The sequence below is a fragment of the Tachypleus tridentatus genome, chromosome 10 (genome assembly GCF_004210375.1).
Source record: "Tachypleus tridentatus isolate NWPU-2018 chromosome 10, ASM421037v1, whole genome shotgun sequence".
NCBI lineage: Eukaryota > Metazoa > Arthropoda > Merostomata > Xiphosura > Limulidae > Tachypleus > Tachypleus tridentatus.
In genome coordinates this window covers 179248652-179268013 of record NC_134834.1, presented here as the reverse complement: position 1 = coordinate 179268013, position 19362 = coordinate 179248652, and the positions used below count along the sequence as shown (strand labels likewise).

The 19362-nt window shown below is 31.0% G+C and overlaps 1 protein-coding gene across 1 annotated transcript; it reads left to right on the top strand.

Moving 5' to 3' along the window:
• Window positions 1-1687: 1687 nt before the first annotated feature.
• Rrp47 (Ribosomal RNA processing 47) lies at window positions 1688-18764 on the top strand. Its single transcript, XM_076465515.1, has 5 exons — window positions 1688-1863; window positions 9625-9691; window positions 11626-11681; window positions 15571-15694; window positions 18571-18764. The coding sequence occupies exons 1-5, from the start codon at window positions 1714-1716 to the stop codon at window positions 18651-18653; spliced, it is 480 nt and encodes a 159-aa protein (XP_076321630.1). The 5' UTR covers window positions 1688-1713; the 3' UTR covers window positions 18654-18764.
• The last annotated feature ends 598 nt before the right edge of the window (window positions 18765-19362 follow it).

The following is a 19362-nucleotide window of genomic DNA, read 5'->3' as shown; positions in this document are numbered from 1 at the left end:
AAAATTGTAAACTTTTATCAGTCTTTGTAACATTTTTTCCACAACTGATGAAAGATTAATGGGTATATGATTACTGGAACAATTTTTATCACCTCCTTTGAAAAGAGGAATTACATTATCTAGCTTCCAATCCTCTGTTGCCTATCCAATGTTCAAGGACTGAAAAAATATAGTAGCAAGTGGCTCACACATCCAATCTTTAACCTTCTCTAAAACCCTTGGGAAAATATTATCCGGCCCAGGATGATTATCGTTCTTTAAACTTTCAGTTTTTTATTAACCATCTCAGAATTAATTCAGTCACCTAGTTCGAGCTCGTTTCCATCTATTAACTGTTCAAGATGTGAAATGCTGCTTAATTCTTTCTTTTTTTTGGTAAAAACTGAAGAAAATGCAAAATTTAACAACCAAACTATCTCAATCATTACATACGAGCCTTCCTTCATCATCTCTCAAGGGTTCTTTCCCACCATCCTAACGTTTCGTTTAAACTTAAGTGACGCCAAGTTAGTGGTTACCATTCCGGACTTTAGATTTAACGCTCACACGTTCGCATCTCGTTACCACAATAAACGACAACATTCTTACTCTCTTTGTTAACCTGAAGATGACCTAAGAAGGTCTAAACGTTATTCTGTACTTTATTCTAGTTAAAGTTTTAATGCCCACTATCAGCCGTCTTTAGAATGCAAGCATCGTACCAATGTGTTGTGGGTGTATTATCAGAGTGTCGGTCCAATTCTATCATTTGGTCAAACTAGTCTTTATAATATATAAGTTCAAAATTATGGACGACTAACACAGATAGCCCTTGAGTAGTTTTTTGTTAATATTCGAAAGTAATAAAACAAGTTTTCTTCAGTCTTGTCATTTTCAATCTGTATTTTTTTATAATTAAAAGTAATTTGCCGATTATTTGTTCCAACAGATCCTAACATTTTCAATGTAGCTATAATTAATGAAGAATTTACTGTGATGAAAAAACTTTAAACATTTTCTAGTTGTGACTTTTGGTATCAATACTGTAAATAACAAAGACCAAAAGCCCAAATGTTGCACTAACAATCTCTGAATACTTAGATTCTTACCTTTTATTTAATTATTTAATAGTTAGAGCAAATATTATCACTGTATAATGATAATATATTTTCCATTAGATCAGCGATAAGTTTAGACGAACAACGCGACAGACAGAGAGCAAATAGTATATTGTGTAGTTTTACTCAGTGGGCATGTATACAAGTATGATAATACAACTATAACATATATTTAGAGAAAATAACGACTATAGTATATATGGACTAAACAAGTTCACACAAAGTTTTTCTAAGACTGCATTATATAGGTGTGATTTTTATAGAAGTTTTGTTTTTGAATTTCGCGCAAAGCTACACGAGGACTATTTGCGCTAGCCATCCCTAATTTAGCAGTGTAAGACCACAGGGAAAGCAGCTAGTCATCACCACCTACCACCAACTCTTGGGCTACTCTTTTACCAACGAATAGTGGGATTGACCGTAACCCAATAACGTCCCCACGGCTGGGAGGGCGAGCATGTTTGGTGCGACCGGGATTCGAACGCCTCAACACGCTTGGCCATGCCGGGCCCTTTTATAGGAGTCTTTATTTATTTGTGATTTTTTTAGATATTGATATTACTTTAACGACCAATTGTAAATTGTAAGTCCTTATCAACAGGTAGCGCTTTAGAAAATGGAGCCTAAGACTGTGGAGGGTAGTGGTGTAGATGATTTTCCTCATGAATTACAAGAACAACTTCAGATTTTTCATAATGCAATATCAAATATTGAGAAAGTGTTTTCACCCTTACTCTCAACAGGCGTAGATGATATCTACAAAAAGGTAATTTTTAATAAATTAAACAAGAAATCATTTTGGGGTCATAGGCTCATAACCCTACAGTACAGTTTGTAAATGTAATATAAAAACGCGTTAAAATAGTAAAGTATGAGTTCTAACTTGTGAGTTAATTGCGTTTCTGAGTGCTAGTACAGAATTTCCCCAGTGAAAAAAATTGTTTTATATGATAAAAAACACGTGACACATTGTAAAGTATATTTAATTTTTATTATATGTTGGTTTTTGTTATTACACAACTTTTACTTCGGAAAACGCATATTACACAGCTAAAAGTTCGCAAATTTATTCGAAGTAGGACGACTCTTCTATGGCTCAAAGCTGATAATTCTGTCATTTCCTAAAATTATCGATCGAAAAATTAATATAGTTAATTTGAATCACAAAATTATAGTGAGTTGTGTATATATTAGCGCGATGTACGATAAAAACAAGTGTAACTGTAATGGCGTTGAGGATTTCCTAATTGACGTTATGGTCAAGAATTGTAATATCCTTTAGTTACCAACAAAACTGCTACAAATGGATGTGTCTCTGTTACTAGATATGTACAACTACCTGTATCTGTTCTCCAGTTTACCAATACATTTTGTAGTTTTTCTTTTCTTTGTACATTCTGATTAGTGTTGGCTTTTACCTTCCATAATTCAAAATTTCCCTGAACACATTAAACAATATTTTAAACTTTTTTTATCCCTATGCAAAGACCTAGATTGTGTTTTTATGCTTTAACTCAAATATTAAATTAATTGTGCTTACAAATTAAACACTAAGCCTTAGAGATGGCAATTTTTTTGTGTGTGATAGTTTTATTTACCATTCATTTAAATTGTTATTTCTCCTTTCATTAAGTTTATCAGTGGATGTTTAATGACATTAAAATGCTAACTTACCTTCTTACTGATTACATTTCTTCGAGTAAATATATATGTATGATTAAATTGACACCATCTTTCCTAGAGGTGATGTACAGGTGTTATTAATGTAGCCAAAGTATTCATTCCAGGTGCATACAGGTATAAGACATTTTAAGCTGTTTGAGAAGTAAGTATCTTTCTGATTAAATGTTTTTCTCTCATGGAAGTCATAAAGTAATTAGGCTTGGCATAGCCAGATGGTTAAGAAGCTTGACTTGTAATCCAAGGGTCATTGGTTCAAATCCCCATCATACCAAATATGCTTGCCCTTTTGGCCATGGGGGCAATATAAAAAGAGTAGCCCAAGAAGTGGCAGTGACCAGTGATGACTAGTTGTCTTCCCTCTAGTTTTACACTGCTAAGTTAAGGATGACTAGTGCAGATAGCCCTCACATAGCTTTGTGCAAAATTCAAAAACAAAGAAATACAGTAATTACATGAGTTTAGCACTACAGAATTTCTTTGCAAAAATATATAAGCTGTATTTGTATGACTTTATTTAACAATGTGTTTTTGGTTTATTAACATACTGGACATACAAGCAAAATTTTCATGAGAAGAAACACTTCACTGAACATATGCTGGCTTGTTTCATGCATTTTACAGTAAGCATCTTTCTCACCTTTCAGAGATATTACTTTTGTTGTTACATTGAACATGGGCAACTGAAACTCGAGCAGAGATTTCTGGATAGAAGTTTATAATCGAGTTCTAAATCTTGCCAGATGTGATCATGTTCTCAAGTGCCAGATATTGCCTCAAGTCATTGTTGTCTGCATTGAATCTCGTGGTCAGATGATTTGTGGCTGTGTCCACAAATTCAAAATATTGGCTTCTGTAGTAATCTCTAGCTATTGCAGAATAGTGTGCTGAGCCATCACCTTCGATCCTTGTGGGGGGTCTGCAAATGTGTGGTAGTTCAAAAGGTACCAGATCTAGGGAAGTTACTTTTTCTCATATTCATCAAATATCTCGTTGTAATTTTCCTCTATTCACAATACCTGCAATTGCTTGACTGTCATTACAGATGCTTCAATCATGCCAGATACTGTCGCTGATTTTGCTTGGAATGCACGGTTTAGTTCCTCTAATGCAGCTAATGGATGCTGAGCAATCAACAATTTTATAACTGTCTTTCTTTTGTCAAATCTGTCCAGCAGACCTCATGCTTTCACTGCTACATCTGATTTTTTATTTGCTAATTCAGACAAAGAATCAACAATGTCACTGCAGTGATCATTTGCACATGTAATTGCAGATAGGTGGCACAACCAATGTGTTGGACACAGTGGGTGGATGTACTTAACTGGACCATTGTGGCTGTCTGACGATACAATATTTTCAAAGATTGTCTTGTATTTGCCTGACCTATGAAGCAAGACACTAAGTTTATGTACCCACTGGATAGAATCTCAGACACATTCACAAGCTTGCATGTTGCATTATTAAATTAGCCTTGTGTGCTCCACATTGAAAAACAAAGCTGACGGTTGCTTCTCTTTTATTTTTGCCTGGCATCCACTGTATGCACCACTCATGTTAGCGGCTCCATCATAAGTTTGTGCTCTTAATCCTGACAGTGGTAAATTGAGTCTAGTCAGTACATCAAGTATAGTCGAGGATATTGTTTCACCAGTTGTATTGGAAACACTGTACAAACCAAGAAATGTCTCACGGATGTCAAGGTTCTCATCTACTTATCATACACATATTGCTTCCTGTTCGGCACCTGTTACATCTTGAGTGCCATCAACCATTAATGCAAAGATTTTACTTTGCTGCACTTCGTGTGCTATGTTTCTCAGTATTTGATGGCTGAACATCCCCATTATTTCATTCTGAGCCTGGGGTGATGTGAATGTGGTTTTCTTTGACAAGTAGGCCGTCAACTCAGGATCTTCCTCTTCCAGGAGCTTCATTAACTGCAGGAAGTTCCCCTCCACATCAGTATGTCCACGTAATGCTAAACCTTGACGCAGTAATAAACGTAAACTTCTGAATATTTGTATTTTTCCTGCTGCTTCTTTTTTCCATCATTTAGCTGGACAGTCACTGGAGTTGCATCAAGTGAACCTTCTGGAGATATGGCAAATCTGTGTTGAGAGGAGGATTGGTGTTCGTTGAATTTCTGTTTTGCCTTTTTTCAGTTGCAAAAACTGGTGGATATGAAGGTATACTTCATTGGCCTCTCCAATTTCCCTGTAAAAAGGCCTCTATTTTCCACCTAGGCACAATGAAAGCAAATGACTTTTTGAGTCTGATTGTTGAAGTACAGCCATGGAAACTCATCTAACCACTTGCCCTGGAAGTTGATATTTTGACATTTTGCTTTCTGTCGTAGTATTAGTTGTGCGTCTGGATGATATGGCTTTCCACACTGTATCTGTGGTGTGTCAGATTTTTCATTACTGCACAAACTTGTTTCACAACTATCTGGTGGTTCTCTGATGAACATGGTATTTCCTCTGTATGGCAAGTTTCTATTCCTTTGCTTGAGGTTGTTTGATTATCTGCATTGTCACTTGTCGTACTAGTAACTGGCTTGCAGAACTGTCTAATATCAGAAAGTTTCAGATGCTTGCTTGTTATATTTGGAATCTGTTTCCCAGATGACTCAACAGGCTAAAATACAGTCTTTATTGAAAAACTTTAACATACAACAAACGAAGATAGAACAGAATGGAAGTAGGACTGTTCTTTTACCATAAAGCACCAGCACTTTATTAGAGGGCGATGATAATCTGAAATTTCATGGATTAATGAGGGCCACAAACACAGATCTAATGAGCCCTGTTGTAAAATAGAGGCTCAGACTGAAGAGAGCAGAGGGGGGTGATGTAGGGAGCATCTGGATTTGAGCGGCCCGAACCTGTCGTTAACTGTACACTAAATGTACACTATGGTCAGCGGCTTCGGTAGCTAAGGAGAGTAAGGCGTTCGACAATAAAACTGGCTAGACATGCATTAGAACAAATGGCATAGGAAATCTGCACAATATACACATAAGATTGATGCAGCTACAAGCTACAAATGGCCAGCCAGATATAGATCACAGTAGTGAATGCTTGGGAGTAATATTTTCGATTTTCATGCTCTGTTCAATCTGTTGTGATGAAAATTTTACTTAATCTTACACTACGTACAAGACATAAGTAGATTCTGTGATAGTGCTTGCAAGACTTGCATGTATACTTAGGCCTACTGACTGATACTTACGAACTATCATTTAGATCGAAAAGCTTAGAAGCACATCTATATTAAAGATGTACATTTCGGCTACTGAAAAAGCCTACATCTAGGCTTAATTATATAATTCAATTGGTAAGAACATGAGAATCACAAGAACAAACACAATTTGTTGGCCTGTGATGCAACAAAACAATTCAAGAGACCAAACTGTAGGGGGGGGGGATGATTGTATGCACCATACCCCCCAACTAAAATGAAAGGGGAGGATGTATCCCACCCATACCCCCAGGATCTATGCCCCTGACCCCTAGTATATAAATGGTTAACAGGCCATGTGACATCACATTTATGGATAGTATTTATTTGTGCATACACTTTGACATTATTTTATCCATTTCAATATTGTTTATTCATTGCTATGGCAACAAGAGGTCATATAAATGAAATTTGATCTAACTAAGGCTTGTTTGTTTTTCTTCCTGACTTGTAAAAACATGCTTGCATAATAGAAGAAGAAAAAGAATATTTTCAAAGTCTGTGTAGCAGATTTATGGAAAATCCATTATTAAAACAATTTTTGTGAGGATTAAATTCACTGGATTGTGTAATTATACATAACTGATAAGTAGTGCTAGTTTTTGCTTTTTCAAATAGATAATGCTATGGTGTTTTCCAGGCACTTACCATGTTGTCAAAAAAAGAAAAGTTTTCCATGGCTCTCAACTTATATTTACCTAGTTTGCCACGGTAGTGAAAGCATTTTAAAAATGTACATGTTTAAGAATATACCATCATGACTACTTTGAAAGTATGCTGTTGGTGTGCATTTGTTTAATTAATAGTCAGAATTACTATATACCTCAAAGGTGTACAGACTTTAATGACAATAGTCATGTCATTGAACATGTGCATGAAGAAATATGATGGTTATCCTATCAGTCAGAAAGAAAAGTCTTTGTTATAATCACATATGTCAGTTATCCAAAAGACAAGGTATTGTAATATACTTTCTGATGTATTCATGATCAAAAGTAGCACATATTCACTTTCAATCGAGTTTGTTTGTTGTCAGCATTTACTTCATATCAAACATACTAAATGTTGTAAGTGCATTTATGATGTATGAATGCTAAAGTTTTAATCATACTCTTTATTTTGAAATGGAAGTGTATAAAGGAAACTTTATGGAAACAAAGTTTTCAGTTTATTCTTGTGACAGACTTAACCCCATTAGAGTTTAGCAATTAGAGGAATTTCTTAATTGATTAATTATCAAATTCACTTACATTCAACTAATCAATCATTCTTGTACATGACTTGGATAGTTGTAATGATCAAAAATGAGCAAAAACACTAAATTTGAGTTGTTAGTTATTTCCATGATTCATAAAAGTAATCAATTTATCTGAATAACCTTGAATTAATAGAAAATAATAAAGAAAAATCTTAATAGCAATATTTTGGTTACTTATGTCGGTGGAATAATCAGAAATGCTAATTTTGATTAATCGGTTATTTTTATCTGACACTAATTGACACAGTCAACTCTCATAGGTGATTGAATAAATCATCCAGCTCTAAATCCAAAGAACTGTATGAAATATATGGTAAACAAACAAAATTAATAATTATAAGTTTCAGAGCTATGTAAACATCAGAATGTAAATTTGTTATGTAAACATCAGATAGTAAATTTGTTATGTGAACATCAGAATGTAAATTTGTTTCAGATTTACATTGATATTTAATTTAAATATTTATATTTTACTGAATTGTCATTTTATATGTCATTTTGCAAATTATGACATATATGTGTGTAAAGTTAAATTAATTAGGTTTTCCCTGGATGAAGTTAATAGATGTTTGGAGTCATCAAAGTTTACAGGAAAGTCCCTAATGTTGCTATGTAGATTATTTCATGTGTTGTTCCATATATTCCCAAATTGTAGCTTTAAAAAGAACTTGTAGATCAGATTTAAGAATTAGATTTGGCCTTGAGATGTGATCTTTTTTTTCACGGAAAAAAAAATTGTTAAAATTATTTAAAGAAAATTATAACAACAACATAAAAGATGTAACATAAATTAGAATGTTCAGATTTAACTACAGTTAAGGTGATTAATCAAATTAGTGTCTCTAGTTCTTACTGTTTTCAGTTATTACAACAATTAATTAATCAGAATTGCAGTTAAATCTATTGTCACAAAATTAATCAGCCAATTGAAGTTAAGAGTTTCTGATTATTCTGATATACAAGTAATCTGAATATTGTTAACATGTTCTTGGGTCTGATTCACACTGCCATGAAGAATTCTTGCCTTGTCTTCATGATGTAACTGTTAAGGCTATATGCTGCTTGCCCTAATTTTGAACTGCTGATAAGAGGGAAGAAAACTTGCATAGTACTTGCCACTATTTTTTTTTTTTTTCTTCTTGTATGTACCATAATTAAGAAATACTGTAATTAATTAATCAAATTTAATTATTAACCTATTTGTGATGGGATCGATAAAACTTGCACAAGTAAAATACTTATACTGTTAAATTTTGATGCAGTGTATGTTTACCTTCACAAAATTTGGTAGACTTTTAACAAAGATAGCAAGTCTTTTGTACACAAAAAGAAATGATCTTTGTCAATGAAGTATTTTTACTAAAGATTTGGAAATATTGAGTCATTTTGTTACTAGTCCAAGTGCAAAGTGATTTTAATACTATCATTAAAAACTATTAATCTCCAATGTCTCAAATATCATTTTGTGTAATTTCTAAAACCTCCTAAATACATTTCAAATATTCATTTTCAGTAATGGATTTAAATTCAAATTTCTGACTTTTCAAACTGCTCGCTACTGTTAGTCCATATACTACAATGTATTGAATATACCTGTTATTACGCTCAGTTTAAAACAAACAACTGGTAAGAAAATTAAAATCATTTACAGAATGGAGATTCACCAAGTACTGATGGTTTTAAGTATAGATTATGTGAAATTATTTATTTCATGTGTAAGATACATTGAAAGCCCTGGCATTAAGTAGTCAAATTATTTTTATACTGGTGAACTTTATGTGATTCATATAATATTAGGGGCCTTCTAACCAGCAGGCTTGTGTATTCACAAATGATTTAGAAAAATATGGTTAAAAAGTTAATTTAATCCATTAGTAATTCTATTGTTAAAGTTACAAAGTTTGCATCACCAACATATGTTTTCAGTATGTAATGATGATGCAACATTGTGATTAAACATCTGTATCATAAATTACAAAATGTAATATTTTAAATCATTTTTAAAGTTACAAAGTTGTATAATACAGGTTTTTCATCTAAAAAAAAACTGTTAGCCAGACAATTCTGGAAACCAAATACAACATGGAAACATATTATGTTTCATTACTACTATTATTTTAAAAGGAGCTACATATACAATATATATAATGTTTATCTCACCTTGCTTTTGTAACCTTTTGAATTGTACAAACTGAGCGTATATTGTTTCATATGATTTATTTTTTTTATTATACATGTACTTATGGGTACATATAATATGGAGTACTTTTATAAAAACCAGTTTTGTTCTTGGTATATTATCTTATGTTTTTAAATATTTCAAAGCTTTATTTCTTTGTGTTACAGCTAACACCTTTGGAAAAAGCCAGACTTGACTTATCTATTGGTTATACCTTAAATTCTCTCTTCTGGTGTAAGTATATTTTTATGCTAGTTATTTATTACAGATTAATTTATTCAAATCTTCTGCCATCAGTAGCAAAAAAAAAATTTATGCATAATTTTTTTTTAACTCTGAACATTGTATTTTTAAAATTAAAGCTTGTGGAGAGGTATCACAAAATTTTGTTGGTTTATTTGATATTTCACATTTGTCATTGTCAGACATATTCATCCATAGACACTCTTTGTCACAAGGTTCATCACGATAGTTTCACACTTACGTGTTGTTAAAGAATTCTTTAATTCATAGTACTTCAATGTGTAATAAAGAATAAGAAGCCCTATAATATTTTTTTTAAATATTTTGGAACAAAACTATCAAAGTGAGCATGAGAAGAATGGTGTACAAAATACACAAATCTTGATCATACACCAGAGGATCAAAAACAAACTTGAGTTATTATTCACATTCAACTGTGTACCAATTGTAATTCTTATTCAAATTCACCATTGTAACTTTGCAACTAAAAAATAAAAATGTATTGTGTACATATCCTCCATTGTGAAAGTAGTTTTAAAGCCAACATGACACTGCTTGTTTGTTTTGTCCCCTAGAATAAATAATTTTCATTGTTAGTAGCCTGTATGATCACTTAAATCTAAGTATTAAACTAGTAAATTCTTAATTAGATAATAACACTGCATAACAATGTTTTTGAAAAGTTTTGCTTCCTGAAACGTTTTTACTGATTGTGACAGGTACCTGGTGGGTGTGCACAAATATAGTTTTGGTTTTGCTTCATCACATAGGAACTCTGAGAAATAGACAGTTAACTGTTTACCAGCAATAACATATTTAATTGTGTTTATGTTTCTAATACGCTATTAAGTTCAACATAATTAAAAGTGTTTTGCTCCTGATTTTCATTTGTATTTAATGTCCGGTGCATCACGTTGCAGTGTCCAACAGTAGTCAGCAAGCATTGATGAATTCCAGTTGTCCTGATATCGTTTTTCCGTTGTAGCAAAACTGAAGATTTCGATGAAACAGTACGTGATGGGCAAATTTGGATGTGATTTTCATGATCAGCAGCCAAAAATCTATAAGGAACACCCAACAGTGTTCAAGAAGCAAAAACTTTGTTGTGCAGTGTAATTGCTGTTTTCTATTTTACACTTTTGGCTGCTCTACTGCTGCTATATATAGGGCAACCCTGTGAAAAATTGTTTAATTTTTTTGTTGGTAGTGGCTGTGATTTCATTATACAAGTCTGATGCATTATCCACTTAAGGAGGGGAGTTCCTATTAGAACTTGAATCAACTAACTATAGCTACTTGAATGTTTTCAGGAAGAATCATCAGATTTTATTAAATTCTGTGTTAAGTTAACTCAGTGTGTTATCAGTTAAGTGAATACAAAGGAATTCTTTTATCCTTGTTTTTTCAAGTTTCTGGGAACAGTTTCTCCAATAGAATGATATCAAAGTTCTAAAAATATTACTAACTGATAATTAGGCTTAAGTGAACATGTAGCCTACAAAACATAACAGCTATTTGTTTAATAATGACAATTAGGCTTTATTTGTGCTGTTTATAACAGGAAAAGAAGATTACAGATGTATATTAAGGCACATGCAAGTCAGAAGGATTCCTTAAAATGAAGAAGAAAGTACATTTATAAAAATAAAACCTACATAGATGAGTAATGTTAACATGAGTTGCATAAATGTGGAATATCAAACTTTTTAAGTCCTTATGTTTCTCTGTTTTACAAGCATTATTTGTAGAAAATAACCAATAATTTTAATGCAATGTCACATTGATGAGATTCACTTTCAGTTGTTTTTTAAAAAGTCTTGGTATTTGTAAAAGTTTCTTACACCATGAATATATGTTGATTTATAAATAATTGACTGTTAATAATCATAAATAAACAATTCAACTGTTTTTTTTTTCATTCACAGTATACTTAGTTACACAAGGTGTCAATCCTAAAGAACATGCTGTCAAACAAGAATTAGTAAGTACATTTTATTTGTACATATTTGGGCTTCTTTAAGGCTAACTTAGTAGTTTCAGCTACATACAAGTGTTAATTTTCCTACCTGCAAGTTGTACCAGCACCTTTATTTAAAGCATAATTTTGTTTAAAAACTTTTTTCTTTTTACAAAATATTTTCAGTTCCTTACTGTCACATTTTTATTCCAGAAAATGAAGTTCTTCCAAATGTTGCCCCATAAATTGCCTGTCTGTTTGTTAATATTTTGGATTGTATTAATGTCTCCTAAAACTTGGAATTACAAGATTATTTACTAAAATTTTATTTCAAACTTTAATTACTTTTTTTAAAATAATATAACTAACATTGATTAAAGAGCTTAGTGATCTAATCAGTTATCTACAAGTAGGGATTTCATAAGATCCTGTTTATGATTATTACTATTTTCAATTATTCAAATGGTAGACTAACTGAAGCAACAAATTGATTGTTAAAAAATAATTGACAAATTGCAAGTAGGATTTCCAATTATCCACTGTTTTTAGTTGCTTTAACTAGGTAAGCAGTGAAAATATTGGTATATTTGTTTCTTGTTAAGTACAAAGCTAAATAATTGGAGGAAGAGGGGATGCTTCATGATCTGAGTGCCTTGGGTTTGATTCCCATTTCCATTAACCTGTTCAGTGCCGTAGACGAGATAACTCGTTCAAGCCGATCGGTAACACAGTGCCACGGACGAGTTAATTCGTTCTCAATAATACCCAACTTCAGCACCATACATCGTTTGACCAACTTAAAAATTGTTTCACTTTTGATCCAAAATAGCATCACAAAAATAGTTACAAAATGAAGAAGCATTAGAGTTGTATTGTAGCAGCTGAAATACTTGGCAGTCAACAGGTTAAACTTGCTCTCAGATCATATCTGTTATTATGAAGCTACTAAAACTGTCTTCCATTACTGCTAATTTTGAAATGCCAACTTAGAGGAAGAAGATTAGCTGATAGCACTTACTACCAACTCTGTGGGTACTTCTGTGTTAAAATGTAAATTTACAATTTTTTTACAGTATAAGCAAAATCAGATCCAGGGAAGAGGTCCAGAATGTCAGGGTCTTTACCATCCTTTTCTTTAATTTCAGAAATTAATATTTATATTCTTAAATGTGTATATAAGTAGTCACAGCATTAAAGATTGACTGTAAAGGGTCACAAAGAAACCTTTATTACTAGTTTAACACAGTGTTGTGTGTAGAACATTTAGAGAAGGCTTTGTTCATCAGGAAGAAGCAGTTTACCTATATACAGAATTATATATATGCAGTATATAACAAACAAATCATCTGACTTAGAATTGTTTAAGACTTGACAAAGGTATTTTTTGAGGGTGTTTTTATTATTTTAGTACATATATTATGGTTTTAAGTTTTAGTGGTTGTGAATGTTTTTCCTCCTTTTTCATGTTTATTAAATAAAATCTTCATCAGATCAGATAAGTTCAGTTTAGTTTATTGTTTTGTGAGTATGATAGGTGACTGCAAAATGTCCTGATGACTCAAATATTGGTTGAATATTATTTTTATATTTATTGTATCCTTATGACTTACTGAAATAAATTGGCTAACTAGCCACTTGACCATTCCTCATTACTGTTTTAACATGTTTTAAATAAAAACACTATTTCCCTTATCAGTGATAATAAAATGTTTTCAGGTATTTAATTATCAATTTTTGTGGTTTATAGAAGTTCATTGTAGGATTCCTGCATATTTAAAAACAAACATAATGATGATGATATTTATTCAACATTAGCAAGTCAGGAAGTGTCCATATTATGTCTGCAAACAACTGTGGCAAAATAGATTTTGCACAAAACGTTTTTAAGGTGAACTTTGGAAGATGTTTACGATATAAAACCAAGAGTAATTTGGAAATTAAGAAAACAAACCAAAACATTGTGTGCGGCAGAGTTACAAAGTTAACACAGACATTTTAGGAGGGACTGTAGGGGCAAGTAATAATCAGTTAATTGAATGTAACCAATTAACAAGACTATTGATTAATTGATTAACAAATACATCTGATTGCTGATTGCCTGAGTCTAATTGATTCTGTAATCCCATAAATAGCTACCATAAATTTCCATATTTTTACGTAGTAATAACCTTAAGTGTTATTTCTATTATAGCTCAGACTAATTTTTACATAAGGCAGGGATTGCCCATGTTATTTTTCTAATCTGTATTTTTTGTGTCATCATTATTTTTAATCTGGTAAAATTATGTTGACACCACTTGTGACTAACAAGTGGCATGTATTACAGAAATAAAGAAAAGGTACTTTGTCGTCTGTAAATTTTTGAGTCGTATAAGTCCTATCACACAAGTACAATAGACATTGTGCAGCTTATTTTCTAAGTTATTTAAATGTGTTAAGAATTCAGTGGACAGCATTTTAATTGTAGTCGGGAAGAAAGACTCACCATGAACAATGTCAAAATATTCGAATATACTGATATCTCTGTCAGAAAAGAAGAAAGACTTTCACAGAAAAATTGATGGAGTAAAAACTTTGAAGTGAAAAATATATTTACATTAAGTGGGCCATGAAATAGTTTCAAGGAATCAATAAGAAAACACAAAAGCCATAGCTTACAACAAAATCATCAGGTATAGTACAAAAAAAGATAGATTATACTGTGTATTATAAAATATATTGAAGAAGTAAATTCCTTTTACAGTAAGCTGCATCATTGAAATTGAAATTTCATGTGACATTGTTTAACAAAAAGTTTTCATATAATCCTTCTAAACAGTTGTGAATGACCAGTGAAAGCTAATTTCTCAACACTGATCAAATATAAGATAAAAAAATTTGGTCTGAAACTGTTGAAGTGAATCTATCTCAGTAAATACTTTTTTATGGTAATCATATGTGGCAAAGAAATTCTTTGTTTACTTGTATGTGCAAAAAAAGCATAAAGTTGTTGTTTTGTCTTCCATCTTGTGTGTAAAGTTAATATGTGAATTTTGTGTGTTTGGGTTATCAGAAAACTTCTTGTCATGATCAGTGTTATGGAAGAATAGAACAGATTCAGGCTAAATTTAATTAAATTACTTTAATTAAGAAGAAATTAATTATTTAGCCAAAAATTATCAATTTAAAGTGGAAATACTGTATATCTATCTTTATTACCAGCCTCCCATTGACTCAGCATATGTCTAAAAATTTACAATGGTAAAAACCTACAGTGAGAATAACACAGACAACCCACTGTGTAGTTTTGTGCTTAATGACAAACAAACAAACTTTACTACAAAATATAATTTCAAACTCAAAATAGATGTTTTATAAAATACAATAAAATCATCATGTTTTTTAATTCAATCTTAAAGTTAAAAATTTATAATTTTATTTATGTTAAACTGTATAAATTAAAAATAAATATTTTTAAGTTAAGAATTGTTAGGCATTTTACCAAGTCCTACCTAAATATAAGCATATTATTTGGTGTAAAAAGCATAATATGTAATCTGAAAATTAATTGAATGGAAAAGGTAAATTGAGGTTTCCAGCTTTAAAGGCTCATTAGTCTAGTTGGTTACATTTAGCCTAAAGTTATTTTGCAAGCTAGGAGTTTGCTAAAGATCTGCTCTGTGTAGGTGCTTCATTCTTTATCACCTAAGTAATTCTCTTTTATCTCATTTTTAGTTTTTCATTTCCTTTAAATATTTTAGCTGAAAATTTCATCAAATATTTAAATATTCTTTTAATGTGCATACAAGTATTTGCGTACATATTTGTATAAGAGTAGTTCATTTTCTCATATTTTTGAAGTAGACATTTTTATGATTGAAAATCTAAATATGAAGTGCATCCTTGATTTAACATTTTATATTTTTTATCATAGGACAGAATAAAAGGCTATATGAACAGAGCTAAGGAAATTGCAGACAAAGAAAAGGCACCTAAACTTAACACTGATGCAGCTCAGCGTTTCGTGCGTAGTTCTTTATGGGAACCTGAAACTTCAGGTGAGCTGTCTGTCATATCTATCATGTTGTACAAAGATAAAAAAAAAATTTAAGTGGAAGACATGTTATGAAATTGATTCTCTCAGTTAATATTGATAGTTTTTAATAATATTTCAAATGATTTAACTTTATAAGCTGGAAATTGATGTTCAAGAACCCAATGTAAAATGATAACTAAGCCTACATTAGAATACTCTTTGAAACTGTAGTTCTTTTAATTTTTTATTTTGCTAATTTCAAGTGACCAAAAGGTCAGAAATATTTCTGTTTCTAAATAATTTGCTAGAATTGGACTGCATTTGATACAACTGTTGCATCAAATGATGAGTTGAATATTTTTATGTCAACTGGTTGAACATTAGTTGTTTTTTGTAATTTAATTGTACCACTTGTGGATCACTTATTACTATTTTGTTAATTATTCAGCTACTATGGAGGAAAAGTGATTTTAGGAAATGATGAAAACTTCACTTTCCAAAGCTGTCAGATAAAAATACTTTTACAATTTATATAATTATTCATATCTAGTACTTTTATTAATGCTTTCTTCTTTCAACATAAATTATGATAATGTAGCATCTTCAAACAGTTCACAACATTCTAAGTAAGCTTGTTTATTCTTCACCACTTATTTGATAGTTTGTTTTTTTGATGTCACAAAGATTTTGTATACACAACTAACAAACTTATTAGTTTTCAAAAATAAAGAAATTTTTTACATACCAGACTGTAAATAACAGTTTGACATCAGATAATGTTGAAACTGTGACCAAATCATGAGTAGCATTTTCAGTGATGCCTATTCAAACAAATTCTCTCTCCAAAGTATATGCAATAAAACCATAAAATTAAAAGTGTGGAAAGTTCACAGTTGAAAACATAAGAAAATTTATGTTTTTGCTACAGTTACTGTTAGGGTTGAGAAGGTAACATATAAAACATGCATTTATATAGAAGCAAAATTTGTTTTCACTGAGGAAGCTCTAGAGGTTATGCAAATGAAATTTGAAAATCATAAGATAAAAATAATTATTTGTATTCTTAGCATGAAAATCACCTTTCAGCTTGTAAATTCACTGAAAAACCTTTAGTATAAATTCATTATTGATAAAACTAAAAGTTTGCCACATTTCATTGATGTAAATGTAAAAACATTCAGTTATAGTACATATAATTTCACACTTCCAAGATAGGTTAAAATGATCTACTTCATACAGAAGGAGCTAACCAGTAATATAATGTTGCAGTGTATACATGATTTGTTTTGCTTTCTTTAACTTGCTATTATGGACTGTATTGCTAATTAGCAAGAAATATTTCAAAATGTCTATTTTAGTGTCAAGCTAATTTAATTATATGGGGGTTGAAAAATAAATTTTATTAGTTTCCCATTTTTATCAGTAAATTATAGTTAAGTTTGCTTCTTGTATAATTCTTATCTAGGAAATCAGTAGCAAAACAATGGTATCATTTTCAGATTGCAAACTAGTGTACTTTTATCATTTTTAATTGGTTGTTACTTCTATTAGTTTTTGCACTACTGCTAATACATGGATGTGTAAGAATATTCATGGTTTGTACTTTGGTAACCAAACAACTAGTCTTTTTTATTTGTGTTGTAAGTAATGGCCTTTTTCATTAGATCTGATTGGTTAAAATATTTTTCTGGATTTCTAATAACTTTTTGAATTAATTTTTAAATTATGAAGATAATTTTGAAGTGTTAGTCCACTGTATGGATTTAGGACTACTCTAAATCTCCTAAAATAGCCAGATGTTTTCAAGCGTGATAGTTGAAACTATTGCTAACTAAAAATAATAAATGGTTTTCTAAGTGATGATTCAGTGCCATCTAATCAGTAAACACTTTGTGTGGTTTCATTACTGATATATATTTTGATTTATAGCATTAAGTATTGCAGCTAGTTTATTTGAATATGGCTTCATTAATTTAAGTTTTGCATTTAATCTACATAGCTTATTTTGGTTTTCAAGTCATTATAAGTTTCCTTATGATATAAGCTATGCATGATATAACCCCAGCACTGCTGCTTATATAACTCAATAAAGCTTCATTTTCTACTTGTGTTTCTGTGTGTTTTATTTACTTGATGCTGAGAAATATTTTTTATATTCTTTCTTCATGATCCATCTGCTTAAACTTCTCACATCAGAAAAGTTTCTCTCTTTTTAACACTATGATGGTGGATTAGCTTAGAAGTTCATGTCCTCGCTTCTTGATCTGCTTGTATGTTACATATTAGTTTACCTCTTCCTTCATTTGCTGCAGAGATGACATAGAATGTTCATCTTCCATCTTCTTCGTCTGCTTGCCTTCCAATTGTATAAAATATTTTCAACAATTTTGTGAGATTTTTATGTAATTCTGAAAGGACTACATGGATCTAAAGATTTACTTTTTATTATATTTATTCAACAGTGCTTTACATAAGCTGAGGTACTAAACATTTTTGTACCAGCTTTAATCATCATTACATGTTACATGATGATATCACAAAAAGTTTTTGGTCAAATGTAGACTTTCACTCAGTTGGTTTTGACAGTGGTATATATGCAAAGTTTTAGTTGTTAAGTTTTGAGCTTAAAAATACCAAGATACTCTGAGTTTTATTGGATTTACTTTAAATTTCTGTATTTTCCTAAATTAAATGTTTTAGTTATCATATTACTTCAGAAGTAGCTTTATGGTGATTAAAATAATACAGTGGAACTTTTTCTTTTTAAATACTTTTGTTATTGTGAAATGAATTGATAAGAGTAGATTGATTGAAGTGTAGAAATAAAGATTACTTTCAAATGTGATTGTTTGCTTTTAAAATGTAATGAAAGTTTGTTGTATTTTCATTATTGAACAGAAGACCAGAAGGATAAGGAACAACACAAGAGGAAAAAAAAACATTCTGAAAAGTGTCATAATAAAAAAAAGAAATTAACATAGGTTCTGGAGTTTAATTTCCATTTGTGTGGATATATATGTATAAGTATATGTAAATAGTTTTCACTTTTTTGTATGACAATACCAGAAAATAAAACTTTATTCTATATAAGGTATTCAATATGCTATTTGCTTCAGTTGCAAAGTTTAAAAATATTGTTTGTGAGTCCATATTTAAAAAAAAAAAAAACAGAAAAATGTATTGTGCAAAAATACATGTGTTATAAATCTAGTTCTGTATTGTAGTTTAAAGAACATTGGTTGTGTGGAAATGTTTGTTTACATTTTCCTTGAGGGGATGGAAACCATGGAAGTCGTATGGTACTATGTCAGGATGATATGCAGGATGGGGAAGTATTATCCATCATAAGTTCTGAGTTGTAAAATGAAGAGCCATATTGTACCTGACATTATCATTTTACTTTACAAGAAAATATCTAGCACTAAATTAATACTTTATTAAACTAATATTGATATGTTAGCCACAATTCACTCACAGCCTTTGTATGCATTGGAAAAAAACACACAGTTTCTCAATTATTATGATTGTAGTACTATTAAACATGTAGCAACTTTGTTATAACAATAATTTATCAATATTTTTTCTCCTGTGTTTTAACCTATGCTGCTGTTCAGATATAGCAATATTACATTCTTGTCATTTAAAGATTGTCATATGAAGCACTTTAATAAATATGTCCTTCACTTTCTT